A 21828-nucleotide genomic window follows, 5' to 3' on the forward strand; every position below is an offset into this window, starting at 1 on the left:
CAGTCGATGAGTCAAGGAATCTCACGAAATCAAAGATATGCTTTCGGAAATAGGCTCGGTACTATTTAAAAAAGCTGTGTCAAAATGAACAATGGGTCAGTAGAAAATATTAATGAAGAATGAGAAGAGCATGACTTGCAGTAAAATCAACCATGGCAGTAAAAGAGTAATATACCATCGTTCACATAGGAATTGATTCCAATCTACTGCGGTATTGAGTAATTGTGGTGCTTCATTACAATTAATGATGAATTTATTTGTACCTTTGATGAATACAACCAGTCTACGTCAGATTAGAAATGCTTGATTTTGATTGTTGACTAACAAATAGTCTACATCAGTGTCAACTTGTGACTGGGGGCAACACTACATTATACGATGAAGTCACCAACGGCAATAGTAGATGCACAAGGACAGCTGACTTCGAAGGTATTGGACGTAAGCATGATCCTTTCAATCACGTTAACAATCAACACAAATCATTTGGCGAAGCTATATCCAATTCCGTTCAGAACAAATAAATATCAATACACACAATTCCTATATAAAATGCAAAGTACCAGTCCACACAGGGGTAACAAACTGGCTGTTTCGGGAGAAGGTTATAGTACAAAAATTTTAGTCGATGGAGCAGGTTTACAAAGGTCTCTATCTACATCTGCCATCTTTACAGCAGAAAGACGATGCGGAAATTTTCTAAATCACCAATCAAGAATTGATAGTTACAATCAACATCAGTTCCAGTCGACATTTCAAAAAATGTTTCAGAATTAGATTCCTAGAACTCTACTAGTTGCTGACGATTACCCCTGACGAGTGTCAGCCGAAAATATTCGGTTTCATTTCAATATGAATATACTGTTCAATTCCTAGAACAGTAGCCTACTCTATTTATGATGAAATTCAAGGACATATGTTTAAATTGAATGGGATAGGACCCAATTTTCAAACAGAAAAATTATTTTCGTTCTGATAACAATCAGCATTAACACACCAGCATAATATGACTGTGACTGACTACCTTTCAATCGGCATTGAATCCGAATCCGATCAATAATAATAATCTGTAGCAGACAGTTTCTCTTAGTATAGTGAGGCTACTGTCAGCGATGTATAATGGCAATTCAGCCAGGCAACATGCGTTTGTTTCTACAATCCATCGTTACAGGATGACAGCAGAATGTGGGAAATGTCAATCTGTAACTGCAGGACTCCTAAATATGCAATTACATCAAATAACTACTAGAAATAGCTTACTGAAAACAGGAAGAGAAATGTTGTATTTAAACACGTTACCCAGTCCTATTCATGGCACGGCTGTGAACGCGAGCAATTCATGTTTTTTTGGCTGAGGCCTGAGGTCCCATCGATTTCGTTCGTACGTTCAGCGGAAGGCGCAATCTTTATGGATTCATCATTTTTTTGATGACAGTTTACAGTATTTGATGAGCAAGAAGTTCCATCAAGATGTGACTTTGATTCGACATCAGATTTCGAAGCAACCATCGATAACTCGGTATCGGAATCTGAATCGTCACTCATCAGATCATCCTCCTCATTCCATAAGCCTTTCTTCAACTTCGGTTCTTGCTTCGGTGCTTGTGTCATCTTCCTCTTTTTAGAGTGAGCTAGAATACCTTTCTCTACAGCCTTATCCACGTTTTCTACAGTTTCGTGAACCTTCGTGTCATATTCGGGGTCATTAAAAAAGTGCTTTGGGTCTTGCGTTAATCGTTCCAACTTTTCTTTTTTCTTTTTTTCTCTTTCTCGCTCCTCTTCTGCCTTTTTCTTCATAAATTCGACCATTTTCTTCTCGTTGTTGACATCTCTCATTCTTCGTCCGCTTAGATCTCTGCATGCTTCTCTGTTTGTGGTTTTTTCAATCTGAGCACCGATGGCTCGCAGCATAGAGCCAAAACCTCCTTTACCTCCCCGCAATCGAGGACATAATGTGTAGGTTCCACCGTCAATTAGTAGATCACAAGGTTTCAAAACTTTGCCTTGGTTAAGGAGGTAATAATCGTGAAAACGGAACCATGAACCGACGTCTTCCAGAAGATCTCTTCCAATACCGGCACATTTCAGGACAAATGTTTTTTCAGCTATCTTCAGGTATAGGTCTACATCGCCTTTAGCAGCCATGCTCTTCCTTTATAACACGTCCCTCAGAATGGCTCAGATCCGCAGGACCGCAGCTATAGACCAGAGTTAAGGCCAGATTAAAATCGGTCTGACAGGATTAACTGACTGTACATTACAACTATCGGCCATATCGTCAAAAATTTCCCTCATAGAAAATCAGTCATCGTTCAGTGATTTTATTGTAAAAAATGATAACTTCAAAAACTTGATTTTTTTCTAGTTTAAAAATGGAGCTTCGAAATTTGAAAACTGGGCATAAGCTACTTTGATTCCACAGCGACGGTATCATCGGACATCCATCGGATGTAAACAGTAAACACACGACTGCGATATAATGAAAAGATAGGAGGGTGCCGAAACGACTTGGAGTAGTCTTTTAATCAGACACCCGCGTTGGCCTATAGCATGTGAATAAGAGGCATGCACATGCACACTGGATAAAAGGATAACATAAAAGTAAGCGACAAGAATGAATACTGGTCAGTGGTGGTCAGTGGTCAGTGGTCATTGAACAGATGTGGGAGAAAATCACGATAAGAAAAATATTGGCAAAGATTACAAAAAGATTTGGAAACGTATACCTAGACCCAGACCAAGAACGCAATTTCAAGAAATGTTCTGTGAACATTGACAAATATTTGACCGAACAAGGAGAAAGTAATATGTTTACCATCCATCAAACTCGAGCTCGGTGAATGATTGGCTGCCGGAGTCAGAATGACGAAGTGGAGACGAAGATGGCGAACGATGAAGCGAGCCTGTGCTTGGAACGGACGAATATGACAACGATAACGAATGAAGACATGAGCCCGTGCTCGAAACCTGACGAACATGTCAGTGGTGGCGAACGACGAAGCGAGCCCGGACTCGGAGCAGGCGATCCTGTCAGCGACGACGGACGACGAATCGTGCCCGGGCTCGGAACAGACGACCCTGCAGTTGATGACGAACGGTGAAACGAGCCCGTGCTCGTACCAAAAGATCCTGGAAACAATGACGAACGGAGGTGATGAACGAACGGAACCTGATTAACGAAAAAACTTAAATTTTGCATTATTTTCTATATTTTGAAAATTATTGTATTGAAATTTTTGAAGTATTAAACCATTGCGGAAGGCCAAAAAAAAAGATTGGAGTATTTGGTTGTATTAAGGCAAGCATCTCTTTGTTGGACGCTGGGGGATGCGAAGCCCCAGCGGTACAACCAATACTTTCCAATCACTCTCACTACCCAGGACGAGTATGGCAGCCAGGCCTTCATAGTCCGACCCCCGGGGATGCGGTCAGATTGGTGGCTCTCTCCCCAGGCACAAGTATGGTGGCGGCGGGACAAGTGGCCTCAGACGCCCCCAGCCAAAGCCTGCTTGTACCAACTGTTTGAACCTTTAATAAGAGAGAAAAAGGAAGGAAACAGATGATGCAACTCCGAGATGGGTGCTTTTGGGTCCTACGACACAAAAGGGCCCTATTACGGCGCTTGTGACGTTCTTCTGCGTGAAATACCACAGTCCGTCACAAGCGTTACGGGGGGAGGTTTACTGCGGTTCCTCCGGTTACCCCTAAAAAGAAAAGAGTTACAGTCCTTTCTTTCTTGTTTGTTCTCAGGATAAGCCTTCGCCAGATGGAACGACCCCATGTCACGGGGGGCAACGGCCATCGAGACCCTAAGGCTTCAAAGCTGCAGCAGCCGTCCTTTTCCGCCTTGGCAGAAGCACCGAAAGCGGTGCGGCACGTGACGAAGCCTTAGTGGTCTCAATGAACAGGGTTCTTCCTTCCTGTTGCTTCCCTGCAACAACCTAAACTTAGCTAGCGAATAAAATAGGCGAAAATAGAGAAGCTATAAAGAACAAGAGAAACCGTTTTATTACGTTAAACCATTTAACCACCTAAGTTGGAAAATACAAAAACAACATAAAAATTAAAAACTATGTAATCAAGACCCCGAGCGTGAGACAGCCCTACACATAAGAGAGGGCTGCCGAACGCCGGCGGATACGGGGAGCCGTAAAAAAATGAGTATCGTTTCTAGAGACAGCCTAACACTTTCATGGGGTGAACAGAAAATTTTCAATTTTTTTATGATTTATTTATATATAATAAATAGAAACTTTCTTCTCCTGTAGCAAAGCGGTTACTGGCTGGAACTGAACCAAATTTTGTGTGTAGGCTTAAATTAGGTAACCTAACAAGTTTATCAAGTAGCCAGTACGATTTGAGAAAAAAAGTCACTTTTGAAGAGCCCTAATGAATATAGTGTCGCAAATCCGCATCCGTTCAATTTTTCCTCCCAAATTCCTCAGAATAATATATGGCTAATCACAGGAATTCTGAAGTCTACCGGCTATATAGTGTTTATTAGGGATGGTGTGAACGTGAGGTTCACGTTCGCGTTCTGTGTGTGAACCTCGGAAATTTGGAGGTTCACGTTCACAACAGAACCTTGGTAGGTTCTGCACTGTGAACCTTTTTCATATATTACAATTTTTCGCTCCATTATTACATCTTTGGTTCGAATTTATTGCATTTCAACTGCGGACCACTCTATGCATGGCGCTGGCAGCTTAAAAATATCAACACTAAACGACCATGCATCTTGACAATCTCAAAAATTTTACTGGCTTTGTTACAAAAGTTTGCTCGAAATATCCAGCTTTCCGGTTGTGAATATTTAGTGACCCTCTGCTAGGGTATTGACCCGCAATCACACAACATCACGAGCGAAATACACTACATGTAGTCAGCGAATGATGCATATCCAACCAATAAATGAGATTGACATCGTTTTCTGATGTAACAAATATAGCGGGTTCACTGTATCATCAGCGTGTACTAAAAGTACACGCTGGTATTATTACAACCAAATCCGTGCGATTGAGGTGTTGGCTACAGCTGTATAACTTGTGGGGTATTATCAGTAGCAAGTATAGAAACCTGTTTTACCCTCTGCTCAATATCAATGTAGCAATAATCAGACGCCGAATGCATTGTCTGGTCTGGTCTAGACTTTTAAGACGTAAGCTTATAATCCCTGGCGAGTCCACGTCGAAATTGTCGACAAAGCGTCGGAAGATATTGATTTTATGGGATTATTATCTCATTTGATTGTCTCAGTTGATACATTTAGCGACGTTTAAAACGCCAATATATACTTCAGCATTGTGGCATTAGGTGGCCCGAGTCTTCGCTAGGTATTGTGTACATTAATATAGGCTATCACTTCATTAAAAGATAGGGCTGGAATTAGCAATATGACGTCACGTGACGTCATGAGGTTCACGTTCGCGTTCACACAGAACCTTTCAAAAAGGTTCGCGTTCACACGAACCTGAACCTTTCAGAGGTTCACACCATCCCTAGTGTTTATGTGAAAAAGTTGGTCCTAAAAGGGATGTAAATAAAATATATCCGAACACACTTTCTACTTGTAAAATTCCAAAACGTTAAGATTGGCTACAAACACCGCTGAAGAAGTAATCGAACTAGCATAAAACACAGTCATATGCATTAGTGAAGCAAGCAGACAAAATTTACTGGAGTACTCCCAAGAAGTTACTCGTTACTGATCACCGCTGATGATTGATACACATTGAACCTTGCTGCCATTAAAATGGCAATTTGTCTTCGCTGGAGGGCGCAATTGAATTTTAATCGACAATCCTAATGTCGACAAGAATCGACGTGGCGACGCGTATTCAGAGAGCGAAAGACGCCAAATGCCCTCTGCAAATGATTGACTCTGACATTAGAATGTCATTCGTATATTCATATAATGACAATCACAACGTGAAGTCTATATCAAATAAATCGGCGCCTACGCATGAATCCCATGGTTTGATATGATAGGGTTACCATATTTTTGTGAAGCAAATTCCGGACACTCTTTAGCGCCCATTAGCGGATTTTAAAATGAGGTGTAACACATTGACCGTAAATATGACGTCACACTAGCAAAGCATTGCCCATCTACTGTATACACTATACAGGAATGGACTGGAGCATGGGTCATGAATTGGGCCATCTGTAAAGTGAGCTCCGGTGATTGCTACTTACTAGGGTCTGCAATAGATTCGTCCACGGGCCGGATGAAATCATCTGGCGGGCCGTGTCTGGCCTGTCAGGATTGTGTTTGACAGCCCTGCTTGTGAGGTCGGTGCGGCTATCTGTTTATGTGTTTTAATCAGGCCCGAAACAACATCCCCCCCTCATTCTGCCCGAAAAAGCACTGATCTTGGGCCCATCATAGGGTAGTCGATGTAACTTGTTGGGCAGCACTTACTATATGCATTTGGCTGTTAAATTTCATGTATGAATTCTGTCAATAATATTGATTCTTCCATATATTAGGCTACTAGAAAATGCACCAGCAGGTTGCACATCCGGTGATTTCCAACCTTTTATGGTCGCGATCTCATTTCCCACTTGAAAATGTACCGTGGCAAAGCTCAAAACCCCATAAGCTGATACTAAAAAAATCAGCTTGCCCAAACTTACTCAGGTCCTAGGAAGCTGATTACATCCAACATCATCGCGATCCCCAGATAAAGGCGAACGACCCCAAGATTTGGAACCACTGTCTGTGATTGAAGCATCCAATCGGCCTTAAACAACTCTAGGAATATACCGTTAGCTTATAATTCCGATTACAATCCGACTTATTTCAGTAAATGATGGTTATTTCTATTAATTTGGCTTGCATTTTTGGTGAGGGTGGCGCCTGATGCCCATACTAATATCATTAAACGTTGCATTAACTCGCGCGCGGCGCGAAGAACAATTTTGAATAGCATAAATCTGCTTGAAAATAGTATTGTTTATGTTGATTTACGAAAAACTTTTGAGCGTGCTTCAAGCCTTCAAAATTCCGGACATTTAGGCATATTTTAGAAATTCCTCCCGGACGCAGATTTTTCAGTGAAATTCCGGACATGTCCGGGAAATTCCGGACGTATGGCAACCCTATGATATGAGGACCCGAGGGCCGGCTTGTTGCGTCTGGTATTGATCGAAACTGCCATTCCGCTCTTGGGTTTTCCACCGTGATCTCGGGATTGGAGCGTCATCTGGGTTCATGTTCACAAATGTTATGATGTTACAGAGACAAAATATTTCGAATTTGATTCATATTGGTCACGTTTGTTACCGATGACAGTCATTTGGAAAGGTTTTGGGGAATAAATTCCCTAAATGAATGTTATAGTGTCGTTAGGGTTACCATATTTTGGGATTCGGAAAAGAGGACACTTTTTACAAATCATAAAAGTTAAAATATCTGACGATAAAAAGGGTACTTTGGAATTTTTACGTGTGATATATGTGTTGACTATAAAAAAAAACTTTTAAAAGGCATTTTTTCCAACCGACCCCTAAAAGATAATTTTAAACGTTTTGCGGACCTCTATTTACTGTGATGAATCTGTCGTATGGACAAGTATGCGAACTGAAATCGCGCACATGAGCCGCGCAACCGCTGCATAAATTATAATGATCTTGAATTTTGTGAAACATATTCGATGGTCACTCCATATGCTTTGCACGAACCATAACGAAAAATATGGACTGTACGCGAAAACAGCCGTGAATTTCTACGTCTTGGTCGCTTTCTCTCTTTAATTGGAAGAACATAATACTTCTGCTTGACAAACTGTAAATAGAAAAAAGAGAGTAAGCAAATCGCAAAATATGACGAAGTAGAAGTAGCGGAAATTTACTTGAGTAGGTTAGGTACTGCAAATATAGGAACATTACTTTAGTACTTATAAAAAGTAGAAGTGCTTCCTTACTGACCACCCATACATAAGGGTTTTTGGTTTCTACTACAAAAGGCGTCTCCAACTCAAAACAGGTCGCGGGTCCCTTTGCAAATTTCGTTCCGGCATCGGGCTGCATGAATTCAAAATCAAGATAGAATGGGCCTCAGAGTTTTACAACCAAGGTTTTAAAACTTTACGCCAGTATAACGCTGTGCTCTCTAATACGGGCGACGGGCATAATTACCACTAAGAAATATCATAAATGAATACAACAAATATATCATGATCACCACTTCCATTCTATTTTACACCATGAGCTGTGCACAATACTGGACAACACTTTTCAGCGACTAAAGAATCGATATTGGGGTTAGCTAGACACGGTATACTTGCCGGAAACCTATCTCCTCGTAAAGTTGGTGAGGAAGTCACAAGTTGATTTCTAATTTTCTCGATCTTGGCAGTCTCGGTGCCATTGCACGTCAATATGCTCATTCATATCAACTAATTCTTCCTCTGTGGAATGCTTTTACCATCGCCGATGCCGTATCAGGTATAGTGAGGAATGGGGATGTTGGGCACAGGAGAATACTTTACTTTGAACAAAAACAAATCGAAATCAATTTCAGCAATTCAAAGTCATTTACTATAAGCATTCTTCGGAAATCTCAAATGAGGTTGGGGAGGTTGGGAACCACTGACGTCGGTTATCTACCATGTAAACATGTCATGTACCACCATGCAACATGTAATGTCACGTGGCATAACGTCGTTGATGATCCAAAATGTGATATAAAACGGGGACAGGGATCTGGGGTCTCTATCTTGGTCATGTTGAAAACATAGGAGTTGCACAAATATAGCAAAAATTGTTTGGACATTGCAACACGTTCCTTCTTAAGCTAGTAGCAGACATTTTGAATTCAAAAGGAACGCTTCAACACATTGGTGTTGCCAGGGAAAAAGCTAAAGATACCATATCACCTTCTTGGGAGGATTTGCCCTCTTTTTTAATAGAACTAAAATGTCATCCGAAGACGCCCAAATGTCCTCTTTTCCGCAATACGTCCTATCTTTTTATTTTGAGTGGAGGGCGACAAAATACAGACAAGACTAATAAAGGTCAAATCCCCACAAAGTACACGTGATAATCGATTTTTTCTGAAAATGGCGCGGAGGTTGACTAAAAAAAGAAGGTCAAACGACCGGCGATCAGCATTATGACTTCATTTCCCCTACAATTTCCCCCTTAATTTAACTTGAAGAAATTGTCCTCTTTTTAGGATATTAAAATATAGTAACCCTACAAAAGGGGCCATATCATCATTCAAATTATTCATGAATTTTCGTTAATCAATCAAAATTAGAGTGGGCATCAGATGCATTCAACTGTTCGCGTGTTACCGCATTTCTTATTTTAATAATGAATAGAACCTTCCGAATTTTTTTTTTAATACATTAATTTCCTTAGTTGAATCTAACTGATGCATTCGAAGTTATGAGTATCGCTCGAGACCTTTGGCATCAGGGCTTTGGAGCCGGAGCCGGAGCCCGGAGCCGGAGCCCCGGAGCCGTGCATTTTCACCGGAGCTGGAGCCGGAGCCGGAGCTCTACATAAAATTTAGCCGGAGCCGGAGCCGGAGCTGGAGCCCGTTATTTGAGGAGTAGCTCCGGCTCCGACATATTTCATAAGATGCTATTATATATACAACAACCACATCTGCTGATTGATCATAATTGAACACCAGGCGTGAATTTTAATGCTATGCACACTTGCACAGCAATGGCACGGAGTAATTGCGTTCTAGTGCAACTATGATGTTGTCGACAATTGACAATAAGTATTCAGTATGAAGTCACAAGCCGGCACGGCGGTACCTATATGTATTTGTTGCTACATCGGATGTTACTGACGGCTGACGGACTCTAGATTAGCCTACTATAGATAACTAACCTATTAGTAGATTAGTAATATATATAGACCTGGAATGGCCAACCTTTTCTGCTAAAGGGGCACATGCAATTGACGAACGAGTGCGCGGTTCACTAGCCACGCCAAGCGGGTAAAATTTTCTAAGTTTATAAATAAACTAGTTGAGTATTGCGGGTCTATTGTATACCACCCGCTAGGCTCAGTTTGCAAGGACACGACTATATTCGGCGTCTGGACACATCGATATCGAAGGTCTCCGATAATATGCGACACTCATTTTGTGCCTACATTTCACCGTCGACGATTTTTATGCGAGCTCAAACGCGAAAATACTTTCTTCTGTAATTGCGAATAGACTCAATCGGGCAAATTAGGCGTTTTTTCATTTTCATTAGGAGGTAGGCTACCAAGCAAGAAATCGTGTGACAATTAAACACGCGAAGCGTGAAGAAAAATTTCGCTACTATTTTAGTTTATTGTAATGTACGACGATTTACTGAAAATGTGACTGGACCCTGGATCTGCCAATGCGTCGGAACTGATATTTTAGTCATCAACATCCCAAGTGTCGCAGCCAGAATTGTAATTTTTGGTTGGCATTGCAAGTTCACAATCTGAGCAATTCATTTTCCATAATATAATAGGACATTACCTCGCGGGCCACGCAAAACTCTCTCGCGGGCCACATTTGCGGCCCACCCCTGATATAGACAGGACCATTCGATAATTTCAGAGCCGGAGCCGGAGCTGGAGCCGGAGCAGTGGTTATAATGCGGCTCCGGAGCTGGAGCCGGAGCTAATGTATGATAAAAGAGAGCTCCGGAGCCGGAGCTGGAGCAGTTTAAATTTACGGCTGCTCCAAAGCCCTGTTTGGCATGGTGCGCTGTGTTCGTCGGTGCGAATAGCATTTCAATGATCACGTCGGGCGCACCAAAATATGGCGTGCTGTATTCGTAGGCGCGTTCACATAGGTCCGCGGACTCCGTACTGATAATGTTATAAAGTTCGAATACATCTTTTATTAAAGGACCTAAAACCACGACGATGCTTCTAGCATGGTTAATAAAAGTCGACTGTCCAAAAGCAGCTAGCAACTATTATTATTATGATACTCTTTATTCACAGTAAAACTGGTGAATATACACATAATCCGTAGAGCAACCTACCCCCAAAGGAAAAGGGCGAGATTGGAGTAAATTTACAGTAATACAATACAATAATACAATTATTATTAATCGTGAAAATGATCGATCACGTAGTGAGGGCATTCAAATTAAGCAATCAACGAATCAATTGAGCGATGCGCTACATTGGGATGATATGGTCTAGGGGTGCGCAGTATGCGGTTTGGAGACTACTAGGTACTGCAGTGTTGGGATCAAGTCACTACCTTCGAGTCACGAGTCATCTCGAGTCATTGCAGATTTTGACTCGAGTCAAGTCAAGTCAATCGATTTTCAAAGGTGACTCGAGTCAAGTCAAGTCACTCGTTTTTTGGAGGTGACTCGAGTCAAGTCGAGTCAAGTCAAGTCAAGTCACGAGTCAAGTCACAATTCAAGTCAAATTGAGTTTTTGAAGTACGAGTGATGATTCAAAGTCATTACATTTTGCTAGCTGTTTGAAAGACAGATTAATTGATCATTTATATTGAATCAAATAACGAATATCTAGTTAAATATACATGCAAATAGACGCTGTATCCCTCACGCACACGTAGAACTGCTAATAAAATACGGGAGTAACTGTACAGCTACAATGCTACATGATACAGTCAGTTATTATCATACAAATATAGGACCTAATGCGAAGCTTCGAGAAGTTGAAACAAATTGATATGGTACAATAGCCTACACTACCCGTCTACACATCCGTGAGAATATATACGCACAAACTATATTTGTTCGATTTAAATCATAGAAGGTTGGTAAATGTGAGCACAGCGCAACGTAAGCATTGAGCCGTCTAAGAAACAGAGGTACATTGCTATTTAGATTAGTCTTCTACTACTACTTCGACAACGTAAGCTGTGATCGTTTAGTTTGCGGTCAAATTATTTGTGATGTAACAATGGAGGATCAGTGTAACATAGAATCAGTGAATGACATGGTTGCTCTCACATGTGACACTGGCGTATCTCAAACATACACAAGATACAGTGATATATATTAGACAGCGTTTACTTGATGACTTGAAATTGACTCGTAAATTTTACTCCGAGTCACGAGTCAATGCCCATTTTTGAAGCTCCGAGTCAAGTCAAGTCAAGTCATTTTTCCAAAGTGACTCGAGTCAAGTCAAGTCATACGAAAAAGTTGACTCGAGTCTGACTCGAGTCAAGTCATGACTCGAGTCATCCCAACACTGGGTACTGGCCATTTCTACGCCAGAAGCCAGAACACGCGAAGACATATTCACTTTCGGCGAATCCTAGAAGTGCGCTCCCAAAAGGCTCGACGACTATAAAACCGACACATGTTTAACATACGCCTTCGGTATTAATATGTACAGGTGTCTGAATGGCTAGCACCGAAACGTCATTTCCTTACGTTCCGAGCCCCGCGGTACAGAAATGCGACTCGCACAGGAAAATATTTCCCCCGTGAAAAAGTGAAAATTTGAGATCTCTCGAGTCTGCCGAAGAGTTTTTCTTCGTTTGGAGTGGTTTGTGTGAGCATGGCCTACTAAAAATACGGCCTTACAGCATAGTGTCCTATATGGTGTCGACACAAGCAAATCTCACGCCTCAGTGAAATTGTATCACGTCATAATTTCCATTTGGCTACAGGCAATTTGACGGTCATTTTTGACCGGCTTGCCGAGCATTAAATTTGGTAAAACTGGTATCAAACGAAAGCTGACTCTGCAATGATTACGAAAATATAAATTTTATTCCGCTCGCGGCCCTGGAACCCCCACAATCAGCCTCGAATTTTTCATTGTTATGGAGATTGGCATTGAGACGCAAGTAGTAGGTATGATCGCTCGCGAATCGCCATGGGGTTCTTATGGGTGCGGCGGCGATTCGCCTGGAAACTCGTGGTGGCATGCGGCTTTTTAAACCCCCCCTCTCGGTCGCATGCGGCTATTGCGTCTTATGGGTGCGGTGGCATGCGGCTCTTATTTCTTATGGCGGGGGTCGCAAGCGGCTGGGAAACCCGGGGTGGCAAGCGGCTCTTTTGTCTTATGGCGGGGGTGGCATGCGGCTATTTGTGTCTTGTGGTCGCACGGTAACCCTTTCAGGTAGAGATGATTTGACTAACGTTGTGGGTATAGGCGCGGCGGCACGGTGTTGAATATGTACCAGATGAATAGTCATGTGAATGTACCTTTGTTAATGTGTATATCGTAAATTATTATATATGATGTAGTTTAGTCGTGACAAATGACCGATCGTGTTCTAAGTCTTTCCTCGCTATTGATCCCTACGTAACCTGAATAGCACGCTGACTTTCAGATCGGATTATTCGCACCTTCCGTACCGCTGTTTCGCACCTACAGAATAGTCTGCTGTTCACAGTCGCAACAAGAATCACAAGTATACACATTTATACATTCATTAATTCATTACTGCCAAATCAAACTCTTCACAAAAGCACGCACAATCGTATCATTCACTTTTTTACCATCACCCAAAATAATTCAAGTATTCCTTGGCTGAAAATCCTTGAGTCCTTATTATCAAAAATGGTATGGTGCGGTGTCGGAATCCATTCGCAGGATGTACTAAAGGTAAATTCAGATAATCCACCCGCGATCGCTCGCAAGATAATACCTAAGACATAACCATCGCTCGCGACTCGCTGTTACATACATGCCGATCGTTAACAATGTAATATTTTGGTAATTAGTTTACCATAGAGCCGGCGTAGACGGTGATTCGAATACCGGCAAATTTTCACTTATTTCTGGCCCAACCCTAATCCTCTATGAAGTTGACGCTTATTCAAAAAGGTGTGAAATAATTGTAAAATCCTACGTCGGTGACGCGATAATGCATCAGACATAGCGATCTAGTTATAGTACGGTGTCGGAATCCATTCGCGAGATGTTCTATAGGTAAATTGAGATAATCCGAACCGAATATTTGGACTTTGACATAGTCTGAATTGAAATAAATTGACAAACAGGACTACCATCTTTCCAAGTACCATTTCGATATTATACACACATTGATTTGAAACAAGTAATGAAACATTACAACTCTATTCACGGTCTGGCTTTCCGTTTGTCAAAGAGACATTCTAACATCTTACCATACTCAAAAGAACTATTCATAATATTAACCGGTGTTAAAAATATAGTTTTCACTTACTTGATTATATCACTACAACTCGCAAACTTGAATTAATTCATCCTGGTTGTATTCGTATGATCGGTCTTTTTTATTCAATTGTAAAGGTTGTTACTATTCTGAAGTCAAAGTATTTACTAATCGGTGCATATACGATTTGACTTGGACATATTATATTTTGACTATACGAGATTTGAATGTCTGAACAATAACTGAGAATTAAATGATCGCAAGTGAATCCGTATATTACAGCGTAAAAGATATTGGAATGTCAGCAACTCTGTAAGGTCATAGTTACTACCACATTACCTAATTTACCCGACCAACTCGTCATGATCATTCCTGAAATCAACACAAACATGACCACTGACTTGAGTTAACCACAAAACAGCATCAAGTTTTAAATCCACTTGTAGCTTACGACTTATTTGAATGCGGGTTATGTTTTGTTGTAATTGAGTGTACGGAAATAGTGTTACGTCTCGACATCTCACCATCTTACCATATTCAAAGAGTCAACCACGAAAACATTGTCAAGTAAATCCGTTTGTAACTTACCCGACCAACTCAAGCAGTCAGCCAAGCATACACGAGTCCATACAATCACTACAACCTAAAATCCATAACAAGCTCGGTTGTACTCATATCCCTACGATGCATCATTTTTATTCAACTTTAAAAGTCGTTACTATTCTGTAAGATAGAGGAATTACTACGCGGTATATTTTGCAAGACAAAGTAATTATTACTCGATATATTTTGTAAGACAAAAGTAATTACTACCCGGTGCAGGTGACTTGAGATTAACATAATATGTTTGAGTATACGAGATTTGAAAGTCTGATCAACGTATAGTTGCGACTTCATTTCTTACAATCGAACGCTGGTGTTATACCGAAAGTTACCATTCTGTAAACATAAGGATTGATACATAGATGTGTCATATGTAATAGTTGATCATGACTTGATTATTAAATTATTCGTGTTAATTAGACCCGGCGTTGTGGTAAAGGTTATGACAACAACAATCTTTTCAGTACCGTTGTTATTAACATATCGAGTTGTAAAACTATGCGTGTCCGAAATGTTCATGATCGAAAAAAATTATTCCACCTTGATACATATGACTCTGCGTATCGCGGATATCAGAAAATATTTTACAAATGTAATTGTTTCCAGTAACCAAGACTAAAGATGAAACAACAATTTCGTTTGCTGATTAGCAACCGGTGCAATACTTTATTGTCGGAATCTGCGACATCGAATTGAAACATACGCACATTATGCAGTACGAAAATATCACTTTGGGCTCCGGGGCGGTGTCATTTAATCTGTGTTAAACTCTGTTCACACTCTCTGTCGAAAATGCGTGAAATGTAAAAACATTACGAGGTCACACTCTAAGACTTTGATCATCAAAAAAGTAAATAGAGGTATCTTTATTGGATAGATTCTATTCAACTGGTCTTGGTTAATACAAAACCCATAACAGCAATATCGAAGTATGTGCTACACTGAAATCTACAAAAATGTGTTTGTATTGCTGTTCATAGTAGCGATATCGATTTGAACCTCCAGAATAATTGTCATCATGTAAGGGAAGTTGTTGTCAATTTGTACGATGTTCACTGAATGCGTACTAGAACAAATTGTGTAACACACACGATCAGAGAAATTGGAAATTTCCCCATTGTCATTCGTCACAATACTCGGCCACTAAAATACGTTACTTGGATGTGATTGAATCGCTGGCAGTTAACTCGATAAATCAAACCCCTAAGAAATTTCACTCACTCATTGGATATTAAACAGTGTCGCCTAATCGGTGTGGGTCGCTTTTTATAAATACAAATCATACCTGGTCATCGCTGATAATTAACTCGGTAAATCAAAACCCTAAGAAATTTCACTCACTCGCTGGATATTAAACGGTGTCACCTAATCGGTGTAGATCGTTTTTCTAAATGTAAATCATATAGGTCCAACAGAAAAAATGTTCACCAACTCGGAAATGAAACCAATGTGTTGGTCTCCATTCGATATTTTGTTGGGGTCAAATACTTTGCAATGAACACATTTGAGTGGTTGAGCTTTACATCATCAAGCTATCGTTTGTAAATCAAGATTTCGGTAAACTTGTAAATGTATCGTTTAACTAACCGACATTTAGTGATTGGTGAACATACCAAACGATACACATCAACCTCGAAATACTCCGTTGATCGTAATTTCCATCATCGTAATAATCGAAGTACATTTGTGTCGAATTCGTAACAACCGACTTTTCATGGCATGATAAATTTTTGACAAGTTATACTTAGAAGGTTGGTACATATCGCAAAAAATAATATACCATTCATATTGATACTGTTACTCCGTTTATCGATATTTTCAAACGAACCGATTTTCAAACGAGTAAAATTTATTACTTGAGTTGTTCCGCTTACTATATTTAAATGTTAACTCATCCATCTTTCAAAACCACAACGAACAACGATAAAAAGTATGCAATCAAACACAACATATGTTTTACTTTTGTAGGACACTAATTATTATCTCATTTCATACTAAGTGTATAAGAAAGATATTCATGACACACGAAAATATTCGATATTCCCATGCTACGAACCTGTACAATGATTGGTGGGGCTTTCAAACTGTTTCGATGTCACAAGAACTTTATTGTCTGAATGGTTGTTCATGTATCTTAATAATCAAATAGTTCAACACAGAACTAGTACGAACAGAAACATCATAGTTGTTTACACAAAAGTTTGTATGCGTGCAGTATGCGAATACCATGTGTAAGTCGAGCACAGTTGCGGTATCCATCCAAGTTTAGTTAACACAAATTCATTACAACGGAGCCGTGTAAACTTTCGTGAAAGAAAAGCATACCCACTTCCCGAGGGTTCTGTCAATGTCATAACAATAAACCAGATACTCCAACAACAGAGTACATATGTTTTCTAGTCACGGCCCCTACATCTTTCACAGAGATCAATCTACTTTGCTACCGAAAAGTGCCGAGTCATCGCATGATTGTCCTCACAACAAAACAACCAGTAGATGGAGCTGTATTAAAATTTTCCTAACCCTTTGCACACCAGTGACAAATTGTTTAGTGTATCGAGTGGTTGTTCAGCGTCAAGTCTCCGTGTTGAAGCATACATTAAAACAGTGCAATCACAATCCAATTAGAACCACGAATCTATTTTCATTTCCTCACAAACTACCACATACAGAAAAATAAATTTTATTTTCCCAAAACATACTTGTAACCAATCGCTTTCATTAAACACACAACACCATAATAGTATTTACTTTCTACAACATAGACATTCCGATGTAGTCAAGAAATATTTTTAATAATCAAAATCATCGACTTCTGTTTACGGCGTTAGTGTGTGCATGTCATACATGTGGGGTCCGTATTAAAATGCAAACGACACGGCTGAATGTAAGGAGATAGAAGTCTATCGCATAGATTTACATGTGGTCTTCGCTACGGTTTCAAAAAACGAATCATCTCTTTTGCATTGATCGAGACCGAGCAAGTTAGTTAATGGCCATGATTGTGTTTGTCATATGCGAATAATAGGGTTACTGTCAAATCTACATACAACAACCTTCTGGCACTCATAATAGCAATTTCATTCTCTCCCTTCGTAATTGTATACTCACGACAAGTATATTGTACAACTCGACAGCTACGTTTAACAAGACCAACGACACTGAGCCCACGACGTTTACCTATGTAAAATTACCACTTTCACTTGACAGTCCATCGTTTTCCTGACTAAACATATCATTTTCCTTTGGAGATCTGACGTTTACCCAGAGTAAGAAACCATTTTCACTTGGAAATATATTTTTTCCCCGGGTAACAAACCTTTTTCACTTGGAAATATATTTTTTCCCCGGGTAACAAACCTTTTTCGCTTGGAAATATATTTTTTCCTGGGTTACAAACCTTTTTCACTTGGAAATATATTTTTTCTCTGAGCAACAAACCATTTTCACTCGGTAGTCCGTCGTTTACCTGAGTAAAAATATCATTTTCACTTGGAAAAATACTTTTACCTAGAGTAACTAATCATTTTCTTTTAGAAATATATTTTCTCCCTGGCTAACAAACCCTTTTCGTTTGGAAAACGATCATTTACCTGAGTACCAATACAGTTTTCACTTGGAAATCTATCTTTTACCTGGGTAACAATACCATTTTCGTTTTAAAAACAGACAACAACACCGGACAATTTGATATTTTTGTATATTGTTACAACAGGCAGCGACAAAATATACACCAACAACGACTCCAATACATTTGTGTAATCGCATATTCACTTGTTCTGGTGCATCCCATCGAAATCCTCAGTTACCCGCATGCAATGTGCTGTTGTACATCGATGTGTATGTTTTGGAAATTGGACAATAGGTTTCGACATGTCTGCGATGTCCGGGTTCGTGCTTTGGATTTTCCAGAGTCAAAATGTCTGAATAAAACACCTCCTCGACTTCGGTAAATGTTTGGCACGCGGATAACGGCGGTCGGAAATCGAGGGATTTATGTTTCCATCGGGCTAACAACTCCAGGTTACTTGTGATTTATCTCACACGTGTTTACTATGTTGTGTCGCTCTTTATTGATCAATACATACCACACCATTCAGTTTGAAATCGGAAACCCCGAGAAAGAATTAACCGGATCCGGATATCAACTCTGAATCGATAAACCATATTCAAGTAAACATGCCACAACCCGTGTTTCCATGAAAATAACAAGACATCGCACAAATCAAGTATACTTCGCTATTATTTGCCCACACAAGTAATCACGTAAACGAGGTGTATGACATTACATACATCGTGGATAACATCGTGTCTTTCATTACAAACATCATGGGTGACAAATTCGTCTTCTCAAGTCTCGTCAAGCGCCGACTCTGTACATTCAATGTGGGTATAGATGACTTGGAGACAGGCAAGCAGTCATATTTGGACGTAACATGGTCTTAGCATGAACCGAGATGTATTCAGGCTGGGGAGTCGCACACTATTTCACCGAGATTACACCCCTTTCACGGTTCACACCTTGATTTATCGCCTTCTCAAGGTAGTTCGGGTTCTCAGATAGACTTGGTTCATGATTCGGACTTCGACATAATCGGGTTGCGTAACCCGCTCAATCCCTGCGTATTATTGGTCATAACCTGCTAACTTTTTCGCTGAGAACGTAGCTCATCCGTTGGTTCAATGTATGTACGGGGTGCGAAAACTGTCGCTGTTTTGACTATGTGTCACAATCAATACTAAATATGAGAATTCGTTACACGGGTGCAACGTCGCAGTCAGACATCCTTAACAGTGATTCTGTGTATGGGAATCTTAAATTCGATTGCGGTTTTCTGTAATCCGGGTTACTGTGTTTCTGTGGTGTGAAGACTCAATTCGTGTTGATCCCCTCGCAAGAGTGTGATGTCTATTTTACACCTTGAGCAATTATAAAACGCATCTTCGAAACTTTTGGTCTAGTTCATCGGCTTGCATTTCGAAACGGACCATCACCACAAGGCAATTGAAAAAACGTTATCGTTACCTGACCATATACACGAACATGGATGGACTACGCGTAACTGTCCATAGATTCCTCTGGCCCCACACCGTGGTTTTACGACACAGACAAGATGCGACAGTGGAAATATTGAAAATGAAAAACGATACCTTGGTTACATTTGATTTGGATTTTACACCTGATGAGCCATACACTCGATTGATACATTGGGACGACAACTCTATCATCGAGGTCGAGGGAAAAGAAATGTACAGATTTGTTGGTGTCGTGGATATTCAACGAAAATCGGGATACATGATAGTACATGGTTCGCATATATGACTATGAATATATCGGTATGCATAATGCTCTGTTCACTGTATCGATATCGCCATTGTTATTTAAACGAATACCGATGTTACGTCCAAATATGACTGCTTGCCTGTCTCCAAGTCATCTATACCCACATTGAATGTACAGAGTCGGCGCTTGACGAGACTTGAGAAGACGAATTTGTCACCCATGATGTTTGTAATGACAGACACGATGTTATCCACGATGTATGTAATGTCATACACCTCGTTTACGTGATTACTTGTGTGGGCAAATAATAGCGAAGTATACTTGATTTGTGCGATGTCTTGTTATTTTCATGGAAACACGGGTTGTGGCATGTTTACTTGAATATGGTTTATCGATTCAGAGTTGATATCCGGATCCGGTTAATTCTTTCTCGGGGTTTCCGATTTCAAACTGAATGGTGTGGTATGTATTGATCAATAAAGAGCGACACAACATAGTAAACACGTGTGAGATAAATCACAAGTAACCTGGAGTTGTTAGCCCGATGGAAACATAAATCCCTCGATTTCCGACCGCCGTTATCCGCGTGCCAAACATTTACCGAAGTCGAGGAGGTGTTTTATTCAGACATTTTGACTCTGGAAAATCCAAAGCACGAACCCGGACATCGCAGACATGTCGAAACCTATTGTCCAATTTCCAAAACATACACATCGATGTACAACAGCACATTGCATGCGGGTAACTGAGGATTTCGATGGGATGCACCAGAACAAGTGAATATGCGATTACACAAATGTATTGGAGTCGTTGTTGGTGTATATTTTGTCGCTGCCTGTTGTAACAATATACAAAAATATCAAATTGTCCGGTGTTGTTGTCTGTTTTTAAAACGAAAATGGTATTGTTACCCAGGTAAAAGATAGATTTCCAAGTGAAAACTGTATTGGTACTCAGGTAAATGATCGTTTTCCAAACGAAAAGGGTTTGTTAGCCAGGGAGAAAATATATTTCTAAAAGAAAATGATTAGTTACTCTAGGTAAAAGTATTTTTCCAAGTGAAAATGATATTTTTACTCAGGTAAACGACGGGCTACCGAGTGAAAATGGTTTGTTGCTCAGAGAAAAAATATATTTCCAAGTGAAAAAGGTTTGTAACCCAGGAAAAAATATATTTCCAAGCGAAAAAGGTTTGTTACCCGGGGAAAAAATATATTTCCAAGTGAAAAAGGTTTGTTACCCGGGGAAAAAATATATTTCCAAGTGAAAATGGTTTCTTACTCTGGGTAAACGTCAGATCTCCAAAGGAAAATGATATGTTTAGTCAGGAAAACGATGGACTGTCAAGTGAAAGTGGTAATTTTACATAGGTAAACGTCGTGGGCTCAGTGTCGTTGGTCTTGTTAAACGTAGCTGTCGAGTTGTACAATATACTTGTCGTGAGTATACAATTACGAAGGGAGAGAATGAAATTGCTATTATGAGTGCCAGAAGGTTGTTGTATGTAGATTTGACTGTATCCCTATTATTCGCATATGACTAACACAATCATGGCCATTAACTAACTTGCTCGGTCTCGATCAATGCAAAAGAGATGATTCGTTTTTTGAAACCGTAGCGAAGACCACATGTAAATCTATGCGATAGACTTCTATCTCCTTACATTCAGCCGTGTCGTTTGCATTTTAATACGGACCCCACATGTATGACATGCACACACTAACGCCGTAAACAGAAGTCGATGATTTTGATTAATAAAAATATTTCTTGACTACATCGGAATGTCTATGTTGTAGAAAGTAAATACTATTATGGTGTTGTGTGTTTAATGAAAGCGATTGGTTACAAGTATGTT

General features: G+C 40.1%; 2 protein-coding genes across 2 annotated transcripts in view; both read right to left on the reverse strand.

Moving 5' to 3' along the window:
- LOC145444097 (sodium/potassium-transporting ATPase subunit beta-1-interacting protein 3-like) overlaps positions 1-21828 on the reverse strand; it is a 372797-nt gene that overhangs the window by 34993 nt on the left and 315976 nt on the right. The gene's annotated exons all lie outside the window — the stretch shown is intronic.
- Positions 75-2228, reverse strand: LOC145444093 (splicing regulator SDE2-like). Its single transcript, XM_080322018.1, has one exon. It carries the CDS (start codon positions 2140-2142, stop codon positions 1303-1305), a length of 840 nt encoding a protein of 279 aa, XP_080178144.1. The 5' UTR covers positions 2143-2228; the 3' UTR covers positions 75-1302.

Source organism: Botryllus schlosseri, chromosome 8 (assembly GCF_051294905.1).
Source record: "Botryllus schlosseri isolate E-star chromosome 8, Bs_hap1, whole genome shotgun sequence".
Classification (NCBI taxonomy): Eukaryota; Metazoa; Chordata; class Ascidiacea; order Stolidobranchia; family Styelidae; genus Botryllus; species Botryllus schlosseri.

Bases quoted from the DNA above. Each gene is read 5' to 3' on its own strand.
- LOC145444093 (XM_080322018.1), bottom strand. From the start codon at position 2,142: ATGGCTGCTAAAGGCGATGTAGACCTATACCTGAAGATAGCTGAAAAA.